The 15,796-nt window shown below is 35.6% G+C and overlaps 1 protein-coding gene across 15 annotated transcripts in view; it reads left to right on the top strand.

The window, feature by feature from the left end:
- MAP3K4 (mitogen-activated protein kinase kinase kinase 4) overlaps positions 1-15,796 on the top strand; it is a 61,962-nt gene that overhangs the window by 33,437 nt on the left and 12,729 nt on the right. For 3 of the 15 annotated variants that reach the window (XR_014943968.1, XM_085541395.1, XM_015858049.3), the window contains exons 6-17: positions 1,194-1,351; positions 1,749-1,865; positions 2,275-2,374; positions 2,479-2,562; positions 3,818-4,084; positions 5,237-5,386; positions 6,115-6,276; positions 6,614-6,747; positions 7,976-8,054; positions 10,116-10,194; positions 12,174-12,270; positions 13,145-13,261. Coding sequence is in view for 12 of the 15 variants with exons in the window: in XM_085541395.1 (XP_085397521.1) it covers positions 1,194-1,351; positions 1,749-1,865; positions 2,275-2,374; positions 2,479-2,562; positions 3,818-4,084; positions 5,237-5,386; positions 6,115-6,276; positions 6,614-6,747; positions 7,976-8,054; positions 10,116-10,194; positions 12,174-12,270; positions 13,145-13,261 (1,544 nt within the window). In the remaining 3 variants the exon portion in view is untranslated. Of the gene's footprint in view, positions 1-1,193; positions 1,352-1,748; positions 1,925-2,274; positions 2,375-2,453; positions 2,563-3,817; positions 4,085-5,236; positions 5,387-6,114; positions 6,277-6,613; positions 6,748-7,975; positions 8,055-10,115; positions 10,195-12,173; positions 12,271-13,144; positions 13,262-15,796 lie in introns of those variants that run through there. The other 12 variants (XM_085541396.1, XM_032443947.2, XM_085541400.1 and 9 more) reach the window with 9 other exon arrangements.

Below are 15,796 nucleotides of genomic sequence, written 5' to 3'. Positions count from 1 at the left end.
CTGGACTGTGGAGCAGTAGATCTGTAAGTAGCGTGTACTTGCAAGAAAATGCTTCATAAATAGACCTGTGAATTGCATACAGTTTTTTTAAATGTTTAATAACCTTTTACTAGTGAATAAAAAATAGGATTGTTTGATCAGTGCTGTGTCTTAAAACTTTAATACCTTACGTTCATCCATGAAAGGTGCCTTTTTTGTGTGTTCATTATTGTCATAAGCAAAACACAGAGGTATTTTCAAGGTAAGTGCCCTACTTCTGACTAATCCTAAATGAAATATTTAGATCAAGTAAATTTAATTTAAATTGCTGTTCCTTTAGAATTGACATTATTTTTGAGCTGTAAAAGTTCAGTCCTCACTGTTCTGGGGGAAAAAAAACAACAACAAAGAACAAATAAAACTAAGAGCAATAAGATATACTTCAGTACCTTATTTAATAGTGTTTTGTCAGCGGAGCTGCTGGTTCTATCAGTTGTTGAGGATACACAGTTATTTCTTGTTAACCTGCTTTTTGTTGCCTATAATGGGAAGAATACACCATTACACCTAAAGTTTCTTGTGCAGACTATCTGCCTTTATTGCCATCTGAAATTGAAGAATTGTACTTACCTGGATTTTTTTTTTTTTTGTTAGTTTAAAACTGTATATATATATATATATATACACACATACATATACACACACACACACACACACATATATATATATATTAGAAGTAAGTGTTGGTAAAAGGGATGTAAGGTATAACAGAATATGAGAGGTTTGTTCTTTGCACTTATCCACACCCAGGAATATGGATCCAAATATTTTGGAATAATCCAGTTAATAAAAGATTTAGGAATGTTTTTCTCTTTGTTTTTGCTTTTTCAGTAGTTTTGTTTTAACCAGCTCTCGCTTCATTATGCAATATTGTGTTGAATTGCAGCACAGCAAATAAGGTGATGATACTGCAACTGCTTTCAGGAAAGTATTGTAGAGAGTGAACTTCAGCACCACTTTTTATTTCTTGAGTCATAAGTTACACCATCTTCGTGCAAAAACATAACTCGTTGTCATTCCTAGCAAACAAAACATGTAGAAATATTTTCTATGAATTGTATAATAGTAAGTTTGCTTGTTGGTTTGGGAGGTTGTAGTCCTTAATTGCAGGTTGTGTAACAATTTCTGTCTAAATGATCTCTTTTCATATGCAGGTTTACTTTGATTACATGCGAAGCTGGATCCAAATGCTACAGCAGTTACCTCAAGCATCTCATAGTTTAAAAAATCTCTTAGAGGAAGAATGGAATTTCACCAAAGAAATAACTCCTTATATAAGAGGAGGAGAAGCTCAAGCTGGAAAACTATTCTGGTAGGTTTAAATTACTCTGTTTATGATGCCAATTTGTACCATGTTTTTATGCAAGTTGGTACTTGTTCAGGGTTCTCAGACTGGGCTTCTTGAGCCTCCAGTAAGCAGGTAGTTGTCTTTTTGAGAACTATTGGATTATTGCACTGAGTGTAGCTACAGGATTCAGTAAGTTCAGATTAGTCTTACTCTAGCTGTAACGGGAATGACTGCTAAAATGCAAAGTCCCTGTTCCTGATAGCCCCACTAATGTAAAGTAACAAAGGGCCCCCACGATGCTGCTTGCTTCTTCAGTTGGACTTGGCAACACAGCTCTCTTGCATTGGATAGTATAGGAAGAAGCTTAAGGTGCCATACTATCCTGAATAAGACTGAAGTTCCACCATTTCTGTTGCTACAGTGATATTGCAGGAATGCTGCTGAAATCTACAGGAATATTTTTAGATTCTGGACTACAAGACAGTTGTGATGAATTTTGGGCCAGTGCCGATGACAGTACTGCATCAGATGAAATAAGGTATTAAGCCCTTTGGCTTAATAATAATAAGCACAGTTGTGTTTCTTTACCCCTGACAGGTATATACTGCATTTTAATTCTTAGAATTAAAACTTAGTAAATGTGACATTCCTTAGACTTTTTTTTGCTGATATTTCTGTATGTGGTAGTATTGAATCATTCTTTTGAAACCTAATAACCTTCTTTTAATTCGGGATGTCAGAAGTTGTTATCTAGCCGTCTTTAAATTCTCTTTTTATATCCTTAACAAAAATGTGCTTGGGCAAGTTTGATTTTTAGTCATCTGCTTGTAAATATTTTCTACACTCTTTCTATTGGTAAATAAATTAAAAAAAAATCTTTTAATAGCTGTGTAAATGTTAACATGCTTTATTAAAACACCATCACTTCATTCCTATCAATGTTTCAGGAGGTCTGTCATAGAGACCAGCCGAGCACTCAAAGAACTGTTTCATGAAGCTAGAGAGAGGGCCTCCAAGGCTCTTGGATTTGCTAAAATGCTGAGGAAGGTAAGTTAACAGTAATGTTTCATGTGATTCACTGATGTTCACTATTATTTATATGCTTTAAATAAATTTAGTTTGAAAGTATATTCTTTTGATGTTGCTTTTAGGACCTTGAAATAGCAGCAGAGTTTGCATTGTCAGCCCCTGTCGGAGATCTTCTGAATGCTCTGAAAACAAAAGAGTATGTGAAGGTAAATTCAGTTCAAGTGCATGAAATTAGCGTGGGGGTGCTAAGCAAAGCACCAAGGCATATTTATGTTAAGATTTTCAATTTTTTAATGTCACCTGTATATCTCAACATTTGTAATTTCATGTTTTTAAAGCTGAATAGTGGCAGTAGAATTATTTTCTTCGTCTGTGTTTGTGTGAGAATGGTAGCTGATGTTTTGGGAAACCAGAGTCTAATTCCTTGCCCTTCCAAAGATTTCCAATTTAGGAAGTGCAACAGTGCTGCAATAGTACTTCCCCATTCTGTGAGAGAGGAATAATAACACTTACTAAGGAACGGGCCTATGGTGATGAATTGATGGTTGGACTAGGTGACATTAGTGGTCCTTTCCAACCTTAATGATCGTATGATTCTGTTTCTAGCAAACTGTTGTGCAGAAAATTTAACTCCATTGGGCACAGGTGCCCAATAACAACTGCATTATAAACTCCCATGTGAATGGTTTAATGCTTTGCTCCTAGGCCAGCTAGTCTTTATTGCAATTTGAATTTAAAGAAATCAACTCTTTCAATTAGTTATATTTATTTGGATCTGCTGCACTGTTGGTTCTCTTTTGTTTGATTGTTTTGTTTTGTTTTGTTTTCCTTATTTGTGTTTAAGCTACATAATTTACAGTTGGTACCCAACTGACTTACTTTTATGTGAGAAATTTCCTGTTGGATTTAAATGAGTGATTGCTAAAAGGGAACATTGGTTTGAGGAAAGACAAACATGTTAATAGGAGAGAAGCGCATAGGTGTTGTTGAAGGTGTTGTTAAATATATACAGCTTTGTGCAGGGAGTTGAAATTTTTGAAAATCTATTCAGTCAGTTGCACAGTAGTTTTGGAAAACTGTTTTAGATTTCATTCGCAATGTTACAGGTTTTATTTTGACCTATGGACAAAAGTGATTTTAATTGAGAAGTATACCTGCCTTATGTCAAAAATGTTGAGTGCTATGTTTTGTCTTAGCTTGATGGCATCCAACTCTGAAAAGAAAGAGCTAAACTTAAACTCTACATCAGTTACCTTATGACAGATCACAGAAATAACTATTTTGCTGTTCTCACAGTCCGATTCTGACTCATGACTTGGTTACAAATATTGCTTTAGCATGCATATCGTACAGCTACTCGAGATAACTTGTTTAAATCAGATGACATGTCTCTATTTTACTTATCTCAGGAGAAAGTGAAACTCATTCATTCATTCAGTCTCATTTTATTTTCTTCTACAGGTACAAATCCCTGGACTTGAGAATTTACAAGTATTTGTCCCAAATAGTATTGCAGGTGAAAAGGCTGTGATTTTGCAGCTCCTGAATGCGGCTGCTGGGAAAGATTGCTCAAAAGATTCAGATGAGGTTGCATATGAGGCCTATTTAATAATGACCAAACACAGTGACAAAGACCATGAATTATGTGACATGTGGAGTGCGTGGGAGGGCCAACCAGTCAAAGTAGTGCCACAAGTAGAAACTGTTGATACGCTACGAAGCATGCAGGTGGGTTGCTTCTTTTTGTTTTGGCTGTTTGTGTTATCTCCATGCTTTTTTGAAGTCTTCTTCTAGATTAGCCAAAATGATTTAAGTGAGGCATGTTTTAGTTTATGTGTATATTTATATATTATAGCATAAGATTGATTCTTAGCTGTATTAGTAGACTACATTGAATTGGAATGCTTCTTAAAAGTATTAATCTCTACCATGTACATTTTTCAGGGATAGATTTTTGTAGTAAGACGTTTTAAAGTCTTATTTGGTGTTCAGATGGGTTGACCTTTATGTTTTGTTAAGAACTCAATCTTCAGTAACGTAGGTCAGTTGCATGTTTTCCACTCACTGACACATGAAACAAATTAGTTTCAGTCTTGAGTGAATTGTGATATTTGAAGTAAAATATCTGTGGAGTTACTGGATGTTCAGCAGCTCTTTAGGAAGAAATATTTCCAGTTATACTTCCCTTCATTCCAAGCCAACGGGGGTTCCTGCCAGTAGTTCTGCTGTGCTACAGTATCCGAGCCAGCTGCAACTCCCTGCCTATCCTGTTCACATGCCCTTATGTTAAGCTAAGTGAATTTTCCTATTAGTATGTCATGCAGTTCCTTGGATCCCTACCATAAATGGGCTCTCCTGTCTACTAACAGGGTGACTTTCTGTAACACTGAGTGTGGCCTCAGATGTTCTGAGGGCCTCCAGCAGCTACAGGCAGTTAGAAATACCACTTCTGTCTAGCACTGTTTATCTGTAGGCAAGACCGAACAGTAAAAAAAAACCCAAAACTTATAATTAAGTTTTTAAAATTTCATTGGACTTGTAGTAAAGGTACCATTTAATTCAGTGAGTGAAAACAGCAGAAGATGGAATTTAGTTTGCGAATGGCATCCCATCTGACTTAGATAATATAACATGGATGCATTTATGTTTGTGTCTGCATTTAAAGAAATTTGAGCTTGAAAATATTATTTATTGGGAAGACCTGTGCTTGAAAGACGAGTGTTTATCAAGCTCTGTTGCTAGCATTAGTCTTTTCGGTGTGAATTAACCATATAATATGTTAGAATTTCCAAAAATTCCCAATTGGCATTGGCCAATGCAGGACATATTTGTAGAGAGTGGGTTTTGTTGATAAAGACTAGTGGTATCTCATATTCCTAGGTTGACAACCTCCTTCTCGTAGTCATTCAGTCTGCCCACCTTGTGAGTCAGCGAAAAGCTTTCCAACAGTCTATAGAAGGGCTCATATCGCTCCACCAGGAACAGACATCCAGCCAACCAGTCATTGCCAAAGCTCTGCAGCAACTAAAGGTAAGCTGCTGTTTTCAAGATTATGTCAGTAAAAATGATTTTACTTTGCTCACTGATAAGTAGAGGTATGTAAGGAGACTTGATTGCAGTGCTAATGATATTCTACAGCTGTAATTTGTGCTAGGCCATTGGAATCCATTTTCAGTACAGTGTTCATTCTTTTTTTGCTAAGAATGTATGGGTGTGATTTTGACCAATATTAGTATAATCATTGTTATATTAGTTATGTGGGGAAAAAGTTCATCATGCAATAGAAATACAGTAACAGAAAAAGTAATGTATTTGTTTCAGAGGATTAGAGAATGGAAGGAAAGTGTCTGATTTTTATTTTCCCTTTTTAAAGATCCAGAAACACTAAAACATTCCTGTGTTGAATTTGCAGTATCAGGGTCCTGTGTTTCCTCTTGCATTTAGCAGAAGCTATAGACACTTCATGGTTAAAATACTACCAAAATTATAGATAGAAAAACTCCTTTTTTTTTTCCCTTTGCTTTTGTTGTTCTTAATCTCATAAAAGCAAACAACCTGAATTGCGATACTGCATTTAATTATAAATCCTGCTTAGTGCAAGTTCTGAAAACTATTTGTTTTTCTGAGACTGAATGTATTGTGGTGACATTAAAGTATATTTGCATTTAAAATAATGTAATCATCAGATTTGTATTTTCCTTAATCTACTCAGCAGTCAAATATAAATAATAATATGATCTTTTTTTGTTGTTATTTAGAATGATGCATTGCAGCTATGCAATAAGATAAGCAGTGCCATTGACAGAGTTGATCATATGTTCACATCTGAGTTTGATGCTGAAGTTGATGAATCAGAATCTGCAACTTTGCAGCAGTACTATCGGGAAGCCATGATTCAGGCTTACAATTTTGGGTTTGAGGTATGGAAACTAAAAGCTAATGATAATAATGACAGTATGTTTTGTGGAATTGACATGAAATTAGCAGAACACTTCAAAAACTAAGACTGAAAAAGAGATATTACACATACAATACGGCTGAAGTGCTGCCCCTTACTAACTCATTTTGTGTCGTATACTTTTATGTTTCTTTCTATAGTTATACAACTACTTGCATGAAATCATTTTATTTGACAGTAGGATGTGATTGTTACACTGCGCGAAGTTTTCTTAGCCTGCAAATACTCTGGTGGATATTGCAAATAATACTTATGATATTACTTATATTATTTGAAAAGTAATCTTTAATTTCTTATAGTACCATAAAGAGGTTGTTCGTCTGATGTCTGGAGAATTTAGGCAGAAAATTGGAGACAAGTATATCAGCTTTGCCAGAAAATGGATGAACTACGTGCTAACAAAATGTGAGAGTGGCCGAGGCACTCGACCCAGGTAACAGCGAACTTGTTAATGTTGTAGTAATTTGTGTTATTTTTTAAATAATATTCGGGACTCTTCATGCTGTGAACAGTGATTAATTGTTTAGAAGCTATTCTTTTAAACTATTAATGCTTCTGGCACTTGAGTTTTGAAAATAATTTGAATTGTAAATACATAAAGCCAAATGAATCCTCCAGCTGCTTTGCAGAATCTTCTGCTGAACATCTTGCCTCCTGTTAGGAAGAAAAAGTGGAGATCATTGGACTCAAACAGTTCAGAAACTGGGTATGGGCCATTAGCTCTGGACAAAAGTATGCGACCAGGCGTCAACAAAGACTGCTGAATATGCAACAGTCATTCTCAGAGTATTGTACAGAGAAAGGACCATTGTTTCACGTGGTTGCAGAAATGATGTCCTTATAAAAGCTTTTGCCTCCTGTACAAGTCCTTTTTATCATTCTCTTTGGAAAGTAAGGCCCACAGCTGAGGAAGAAGTGTTTCCACTCTGGTGAAAATTCTTCAGGCTGATGATTGCATATAAATATTAGAATTCAGCCTTTGTATTTGTGAAATGGTTTTTGTTGCAGTCCAAATTACTTCTGCTTGCACATGATTCCTTTTCCCAGTTTTATTTCAAAGCCTCTTTTTCTCATCTGTAACTTTATTTCAGAAATTAAATGGATTGAACCACATTTTGTACTTTGAGTGATATAAAGCTGTAGTTAAACTAACTGTATCTAGAATTACATTACAGATATCTAAATACATGTTTCCTCAGTCTGTTGAGAGTACTGTTGGGCCTGGTGGTCTCTCAAACTGTGTTTAGAGTTAGTGCTGTGAGACTTTATTGCTGGATGCTAACAGGAAAAAGAAAAAAAGAGAATTTGCAATATCTTAACCATCCTGAGGATGTAAACTAGTGGCTGGGTTTTGCAGTATTTTGTAGCTGATAAATCAGAATTTCATGGAATTCTGTTGCTTTATAACAGATACTTTATATTGATCCGTGCTTGCAGATGTTTTTATTTTTCTATTTATTTTATTATTAAATACTCAGCAAATATTAATATAAGTTAAATACATTACCTTTATTATATCAAATTGCTTTCTTACTTATTTTTCCTGTCGAAAATATGAAAAAAGAAATCTTTGTAACTACCATTTGCTTTTCTTTGATGTTGTTGAAACGCCTGTGATGGTTCTCATCAAAGAGTAATTCATATTTCTATCTCTGAAATAGGTGGGCAACTCAAGGCTTTGATTTTCTTCAAGCCATTGAACCGGCATTTATTTCGGCTCTCCCAGAAGATGACTTCTTGGTATGGAATAAGTTATTGTGATTATTATTTATTTCTAAGTATTTATGAGGCATTTCTATCACTGTTTGTTATCAGGGGTGTTTTTTATAAAGCTGTGTCTGACTGCAGATGGGCTGAAAATTGTTGTTATGTATAACCGATGATGACATCTCTTCAGTTCATAAAGTTAGGAATAGTGCATGGTTATGACCACTGGTATTAATATTTTCAAATTGCTGACAGTTTGCCTGTTCTGTACTTCTATCTCTGGGGAAACTCGGTACAGGCTTTACTGCAGAGTTAAAAAAAAATGTAGACAGCCCAATAAATTTCTGAATACAAGCTTCTGAGTCTTAGCACCCAATAACTACTACGTAGTTTAGTTTTTATTTATGTTTTTGCCAACAGCTCTCAAGTAATTTATGTTTTTGTTCTTCTGTGTCTATGTTGTTGTATGAGAGTTGTCTGCCTAAATGATAAGGTTAAGGTTATGATGGTAATATGGTAATACTGTAGTTTCAGAAAGTAACCCCTCAGCTTTACTGATCTGATTTGACGCAGTTTCAAAGGTGCCTGCTATTTTGAAGAGTAATGTGTGTGTACTTTGGTGTTACTATCTTGCTAGAGATCATTATCTATAAGGAAGCTTCTAAGGAGGAAAGAATGTGGCCTATGACATTAATTACTGGTAATTTTGTCCATAAGTGGAACTGATACTTTCTTGTGACCATGAAAGTGTGCTAACAAGCAATCATGCTTGAGTTAGTTTGTTGACTGATAATTATCTAAAATACCTTGACATTTCCTCAAGTAGGGTTTTTATGACAGAGGTTTCAGAGGTTTATGTAATACAGATTAAGTTTGGATATGGAACAAGTAGGAGAGAAAGGGAGAAAAACCAAAACCCTTCACTGTATTTCTGAAATTTTGCTTTGTTAAAGCTGGATTTCAGTTTTGCAGTGTGTTACTTGAAGCTCCTTATGGTTATTTAGTTTGACTGCTGTATAACACCAGCTCACAGCATTTTACCTAGAAATGCCTATGTCAATCAATCTCATTCAAATAATACTTTATGGCATTAAAAAAACCAAAAAAGTCCGGGTTTGAAGCTCTAGATTTAAAGCTGAGATAGATTTTAGCTCAGTCTATATTGGTAAGATATGCCAATCACAGACTACACACTGTTATTCCATTTAATTGCTGTTCATTCAGTTAGTCTAGTGTCTAGCTTCCACGTTCCAGTCTTCAGTAAGTTTTTGACTTTCTGGAAGAAATGTTGACTAGTCCGAATGGCTGGTATTTAGAAGTGGCTTTCATAGCAACTGTACCGAAGAACAAAATTTTATTTCATTATTGTGAAGATGAATTTTATCCCTGGTGTTCTGACAAATTAATTGATTCAGTCGGATTTAATAGTTTGTTTGATGTTTCATGGGCAATTATGAGTCAAGCTCAGATTGCCTCAGTCTAAGTTCAGTGATTTGACTAATAAATATTCTTTCCCAAAAGTTTTACTTGCTTCCTGGGAAGGTTAGGAAAGTGAATTTATTTTACTGTGCAGTGCATCATATTCATTGTTTTACAGGCTTTCATTTTATGATTCAGGCTGGCATATTCTCACTCATATTTTTTCACTATTTCATATTGAAGAGTGGGGACAGGGATCAGAGAGAAGGCAGCAGAGGTTGTTGCAGCATTTTCTTAATTCCAGCAAGCTTGGTTGTACATATTTATTAGTGATGGATAATTGTAAGTTTCACTAGCTTTATATTATGAAGTATTTTTATGGTGAATCGTTGTTCAGTTCTTGTGGTTACTGAGTTTTGGCAAGGCCAGCAGACAAGGCAAAATTAAGACTTTCTATGTTGAAAATAAATAAATTAATTTAAAAAAAAAAGTCAGTCAAAACCCCCATATGCATCCAAAACTGTAATATCATTGGTAGACAGGGGAGTGAGGCATGTAGTTTTTGAGATATTATGTATTTAACCAGTATCATTTTATTACTGTGAGATTTACTGTATTGTTCTGAACTCTCTTGAAATATAAAATATCTCAATGTTTTCTGTTTGCATTTTCTAGAGTTTACAAGCTCTGATGAATGAGTGCATTGGCCACGTAATTGGAAAACCTCACAGTCCTGTTACAGGTCTGTACCTTGGTAAGGCAGAAGTTACTGGTGTTGGTTCTTGAGTTTTGCTGCTATTTTAACATAACTTTGTTTGTAAAGTAGTTTTAAAAAGCTAGAAAGAGAAATAAGGATTTTATTTCAAGGCTTTTGTGATTCTTGATGGGAAATTGTGACTGCCTGAAAAAAATGTAGATAAATGGTGCTTTTACTCAAGAAATTTAGAAGATTTACAGATGCTTTTGTCTGATTTTGCCCCCGAATCCCTGTGAAGTTTTGCAGATCTTCTAGAGGATTGTGTTTTCTAAAGATTGGTTAAAGAAGTAGTTTTAACTTCAGACAGATGTTCAGAACTCTCTATCCCAGATTTTCTTTGTGGTGCTGCAGGTGTTTACACTTCTGACAGACTTCTATTTAAGTGTTGAGGTACAGAGTAGTTATATTTGGTGGTATGAGATAGAGCTGTGGGAAACAATTCTCCAATACCGAAGTTTGTCATGGCTTAAAAAATATCTTTGTTTGGCATAAGAAGATCAAGATATTTCATTGTTTATCATGAGAAGAAGGATGTTTCCTCAGCTGTGTTTCTTTTTCACATACCTCTCTCTCAGCACTGTTTCTCTTTTCTTCCTCCCAAGTCCACTGAGTGGTTTAACTTCCAAAATACCACATCTCCTTCCTGTCTTTCTCCTGATGCCCACTTCCTGGATAGGGTTTGGATAGGATATGGCCAGTGACATGAAGGTAGTTTGACTTGGCCAAGAGGAAGTTTTTCAGTATTTTAGCAAAGCTTTACTTTTTATGAGGAACTCTTGTAAGCTGAGAAACTTTTCACAATCAAAGTCAACATAATCCTTCGAATAGAAGTACTGTCTAAAAGAAAAATCAGTCAAATTCTGTACATTCACTTTTTGTACTGTATTGTAAATAAGTATAACTGAATATAAACTATATTCTAGCTGCAGAACTTGCAAATACACCTTTCTGTCTCATGATTGGGAGTAAAATAAGAATTCCTAGTTCCGTTTGTATTCTGTATTGAGTGACTTAAACCCACTGTGATCTTCGCCCCCTTTCCTAAAGTTGCATTCATGCTGTTGCCTATAGATACACAGCAGGGAGTCTCCTGGTGTTTCATCCTGCCTTCTTCCTTTGTGTAGCAGCATGTATCCACCTTTGTGCGCTGGATTTTACCTTCTGTTAGTGTCCTTGCAAATTATAACAGGAAAACCAGCACTGGTCCTGACAGCCTGGTAGTGCAAACAAGGCAGAAAACACGCTTGCCATGATTAATCCAGCCTTGTAGAAAGGGAACTGTCCCAGGTTTTGATGAGCAATCAGCTATCTTGTGTCACCGTATATTTCTGACTACTTAGGGAGAGGTTGGGGAATGGGAAAATGCTGTAAAATGCTTTTGTGGGCACTGAGTGAGCTAGGCATAAGGTCAGTGTGGCTGATTTAGGTATGACCCTTTTCCTGTTCACCATTTATTTGCAGTCTGCCATAGGGAGATGATTAGTATTGGTAAAACTGTCATATGTGTTTTCCCCTAGTTTTACTTTCTCTTGTCTGAGAAACCCAATTTTGATGCAAAATGGACATAGTAGTGTTGTTTGCTTCTTAATTATTATGAAATTTGTTAAGATCTATTTTGAAGCAAGACAATAAAGCAGTCTTTCAACTATGAATTTAAAATAACGAGGATTTAGTTTTATTCAAGTAAACATCTTCAAATTGCTGCTTTTTTTTCATTTTCTTGGGAATTTTAATTATTAATTATTATAAGTGTTACATGATACAGTGTGAATAATATTTATTATTCATAGCTTTGTAACAGCTTTATTTAAAATCTGAGTGATTAGGAAATTTTCTTAAGGGCTAAGCAAATATGTGCTGGTTTGCACATAATTCTGTAAGATTGCAGTTAATGTTAATTTTGTGTCTTGAAAAGCCCTTAACAGTTTTCTGACATACAAGCTAAGATCTTACCTTTTTTTTCCTCATGTCTGCAGCTATTCATCGAAACAGTCCCCGTCCTGTGAAGGTACCTCGCTGCCATAGTGATCCACCAAATCCTCATCTTATCATCCCCACTCCTGAAGGCTTCAGGTATTTAGCATTAGTTTAGATTTCTAAACTGTTTTGTTCTCTGGTTGCTCTGCTGACTTTTGGGACACCATGTGTGGAACATCGTATCTTTCCTCTTGGAGGCAAGACTTCTAAAAAAAATATGGCTGGCATGTCTCAATTTTATAGAAGTGCTTTTAAAGACAATACAAATTCCTTCTTTCCCTCTCCTTCTGCCCCTTTATTTTACAGATTTTATTGGTGCATGCTTCCCAGCTTTGAAGTCACCCACATCCTCATTGCCTTTCCTGAAAACCCTGTAAAAACGGAACAAATTTTAGTCTAGTAAAAACAGTCTTGATAGCAAGACTTTTCTTTTTTTCCTTTCCCTGCTCAGAATCTCTGTCTGTGTTACTGTGATAGTGGTTTCTGTAGTTTAGCTGTAGGTACAATTTAAAAGCCCATAGCATTCTAGTATATAGAGGCATTTCTGCGTCATCATCAATCTTTGACAGCCAAAAAACAACGACTGAGTTTGCTTCCCTTTGAAAGAGTTGACATGAAAATTTTTGTGTAAACCTCGCCATGCATCTTTTTACACAGAAGGTTTTATTTTTCAAGGACAGCAGCACAGTCAAACTACACTCTTCACTTTTTGGGGAATTGTTTAGCTGCTGGCAGATGCCGGCATTAATCTAAACATTTGGAGGTCGTTATTTTAAGGATGATTTTTCTTGTACATATTGACATTTCCTGAGGCTTCTGAGACCCAAGATTGTTTCACAGAAAAGTCTGTATGTGTTTGGAAGACATTTAAAGTCACGGCTCAATCAAAATTTCATTTTTAAAGTAAATTTTCAGCTCCATCCATTATTATTTTTTGAACTCTTTCCTGAAGTTTTTCTTCTTGCCACAGCACACGGAGTGTCCCTTGTGATGCACGGAACCCTTGCAACGTTACTGTCAGTCGCCCCGCTCCCATCGGTAGCGACTCAGCTCAACCCAAATCTGTCAGCAGTACAAATGATACCAGGTAGCCCAACTCCATGACATAGCAGTCTCATTCTACTTACATCATCCATATAACTGTTTCCACCTACTTGCATTCCAGTAGATCATTTGCACCGTGCTTTTCCGTCCCATCATATATTCCACTGGCTTCTTCATTCCTGTTTGACTTGAGTAGTATCTTACTTTGTAGAAACTGATGAAAAACCCCTTCTCAGAATTAAAATCTCTGAACAAAATTTGTAGTTTAAGCATGTGCTTCTGACATTTGGAGTCAATAGATAACAAGCTCACTTAGTTGAAAATGTCCATGAAATTAACATAATCTAGTCAGTTTGGTATAACTTCACTAAATTGTATTGGTAACTAACACTTGGCACTAAGTTGACTTTTACGTACAAATCAACCCAAGATGCGATATTTAGTTTGTTTGTTTTGTTTTTATCTTTATTTTTGTTCTGTTAGATTTTGGCATTGTTAGTATCTGCCATTACTATTTTGAAACATTAGATGGTGGCAAACAAGATTAGACAAGTAAAGTATTTCATTCTATAAACACGATTTTCAATAGCAACCCTTACCAACTGGACCAGAAAAGCACATATTAAGGTTTTAAGGGGGAATTAAATCACAGCTTTGTATATAGTATCCTTCCTGCAAGACTTTTTTGTTGACAAAAGGCCTGAATTTTTGTCATTCATACTATCTGTTTTTATCCTTCATGCTTCCATTTTAAGCCCTCTGTTGAAAAAGCAGACAAAGCAGGCAGTAATCTGCAGTGCTATGCACTTGCAAAACCCCTTTCAAGTAAGTAAAATTCTAGAGAATTTTTACTGGGAGATTCTGACGGCTTTATATGCATACAGGGTAAAGTTTTGTTTGTTTTTATGATTTTGAAAGTCAAATGCAGAACTTGCTTGATTGTTTTTTCCCTTTATACAATAAATGAAGATGATTTTTATCTTGAGTATTTAGAATGCCAAGGTATGTCTTTGCTTGAAGGCAGTTTTTAGAGGGGAGATAGTAGGCTTTTTTGCAGTATCTGTAGTCTTTGTTGTGATTTTCTACCAAATGAAATGGTCACTATTCTAATTCGACACAACTGAGTACATGGCATGGTTTCTATATGTGCATCTTTTACACTTCTGTCAAAATTTGTGCAGTTTAGCATTTTGGCCTTTTTCTTCTAGTGCTAGAAGGTAGTCATTAAGGAGAAAAGAAATAAGAATTCTACTTTTAATTGCAATTCAATATACGCTACTGTAATATGAAAGTCAATGTGAATGCAGTGCTTTAGTCTAATGGCTTTGCCTGTTTATCTCATACCTGTGTTTTCTTTTTCTGGTGGTTAGTATTAAAGTATCTTGTGACTGGGTGTTTTTTGTTGTTTTGTTTTTCATGCAGTGCTTGCAATTTTAGGTAGCATTGCTTAACCTCCTTTATCAAATAGGATATCTGCTGGTTGTTACTCAGTTGATGGCCAAATATTACAATGTAATACATTTATAACAAGTTTCTGCTGTTAATGTATTCAAAAGAACTTGTTATACCTTGCAGTCCTAATTACAGATGTCATTTATATTAGTGCTTCAGTAGGAAAGTGGAGTCTTTTGGGTGAAGTGGCATTGGCTCTGTATGCAAGAGGTGAGGAGTCCAGCTGCTGGAATAGCGCAGAAGCACAAACTGTGCACTTTCCAGAATCTCTCTAGACGCTTATGGCATGATCATAAGCATTACACAACTATAAAAGGTTGAATGTAGAAACTTGATACATCAATTGAATTGGGTTGTGCATAGTGCATAAATGCCACCATAGTTCAGTTGAAGTTATGCTTGTAAAATAAACCCCAACAGCTGTTCCATATAACTGGAAAATGAAATCCAGAGCAGTAATATTCAGTTATTCACATTGAGCTTGATGATAGGTATAAATTTGTACTACATTTGTGCCAATGACGTATGTAAATGTTTAATTTCTGAGCTAGCTGATGTTATTAATCATCATTTTATATTTATCCAGAATCAGAGAAGAAATTTAGCAAGTATCTCTCTTTTACTCTATTTCTGTGCCTGAGAACGTGCAGGCAGTCCTTATGGATGCAGGCATTAAAGGATTTGGGTGGCTAGGATAGGACCATGGTAGATTTTAGACTTTTGCATTCAAAGTTATGATACTTAGAATATTCTATTTGGTTACTACCTTATTTTAGAGACATCAGGAATTTTTGAGCTCTGTACAATTAGAAATGTTGTTCTTTATGTCCTTAATATTACTGATTTAAAGCTCAGCTTCCCAGACAGCATTGAGGATTTTCACTCGCTCGGTTCATCCTCAAACTTCAGCATTCTAGTTGAAGCTGCAGGCAGTATAGAACAAACATACTGAGAACATTCACATGGGAGAGTATCCTGGTCTTCAGCTTCTGCTTTCAAGGTTGTGTGTTGCATTTAAAAATATGGATATATATAATTAGGAAAACATATTGTAGGATAGGGAGGTGTTCTCATATATATGCAGCCACTGTGTCAACTGTTGGTGAAGGATTTAGTAGTATTCCCC

This window comes from Coturnix japonica, chromosome 3, assembly GCF_054131305.1.
Source record: "Coturnix japonica strain WE chromosome 3, WE-NBRP24, whole genome shotgun sequence".
Classification (NCBI taxonomy): Eukaryota; Metazoa; Chordata; class Aves; order Galliformes; family Phasianidae; genus Coturnix; species Coturnix japonica.
The sequence above is the reverse complement of the archived record's forward strand: the minus strand, read 5'-3'. Positions and strand labels throughout refer to the sequence as shown.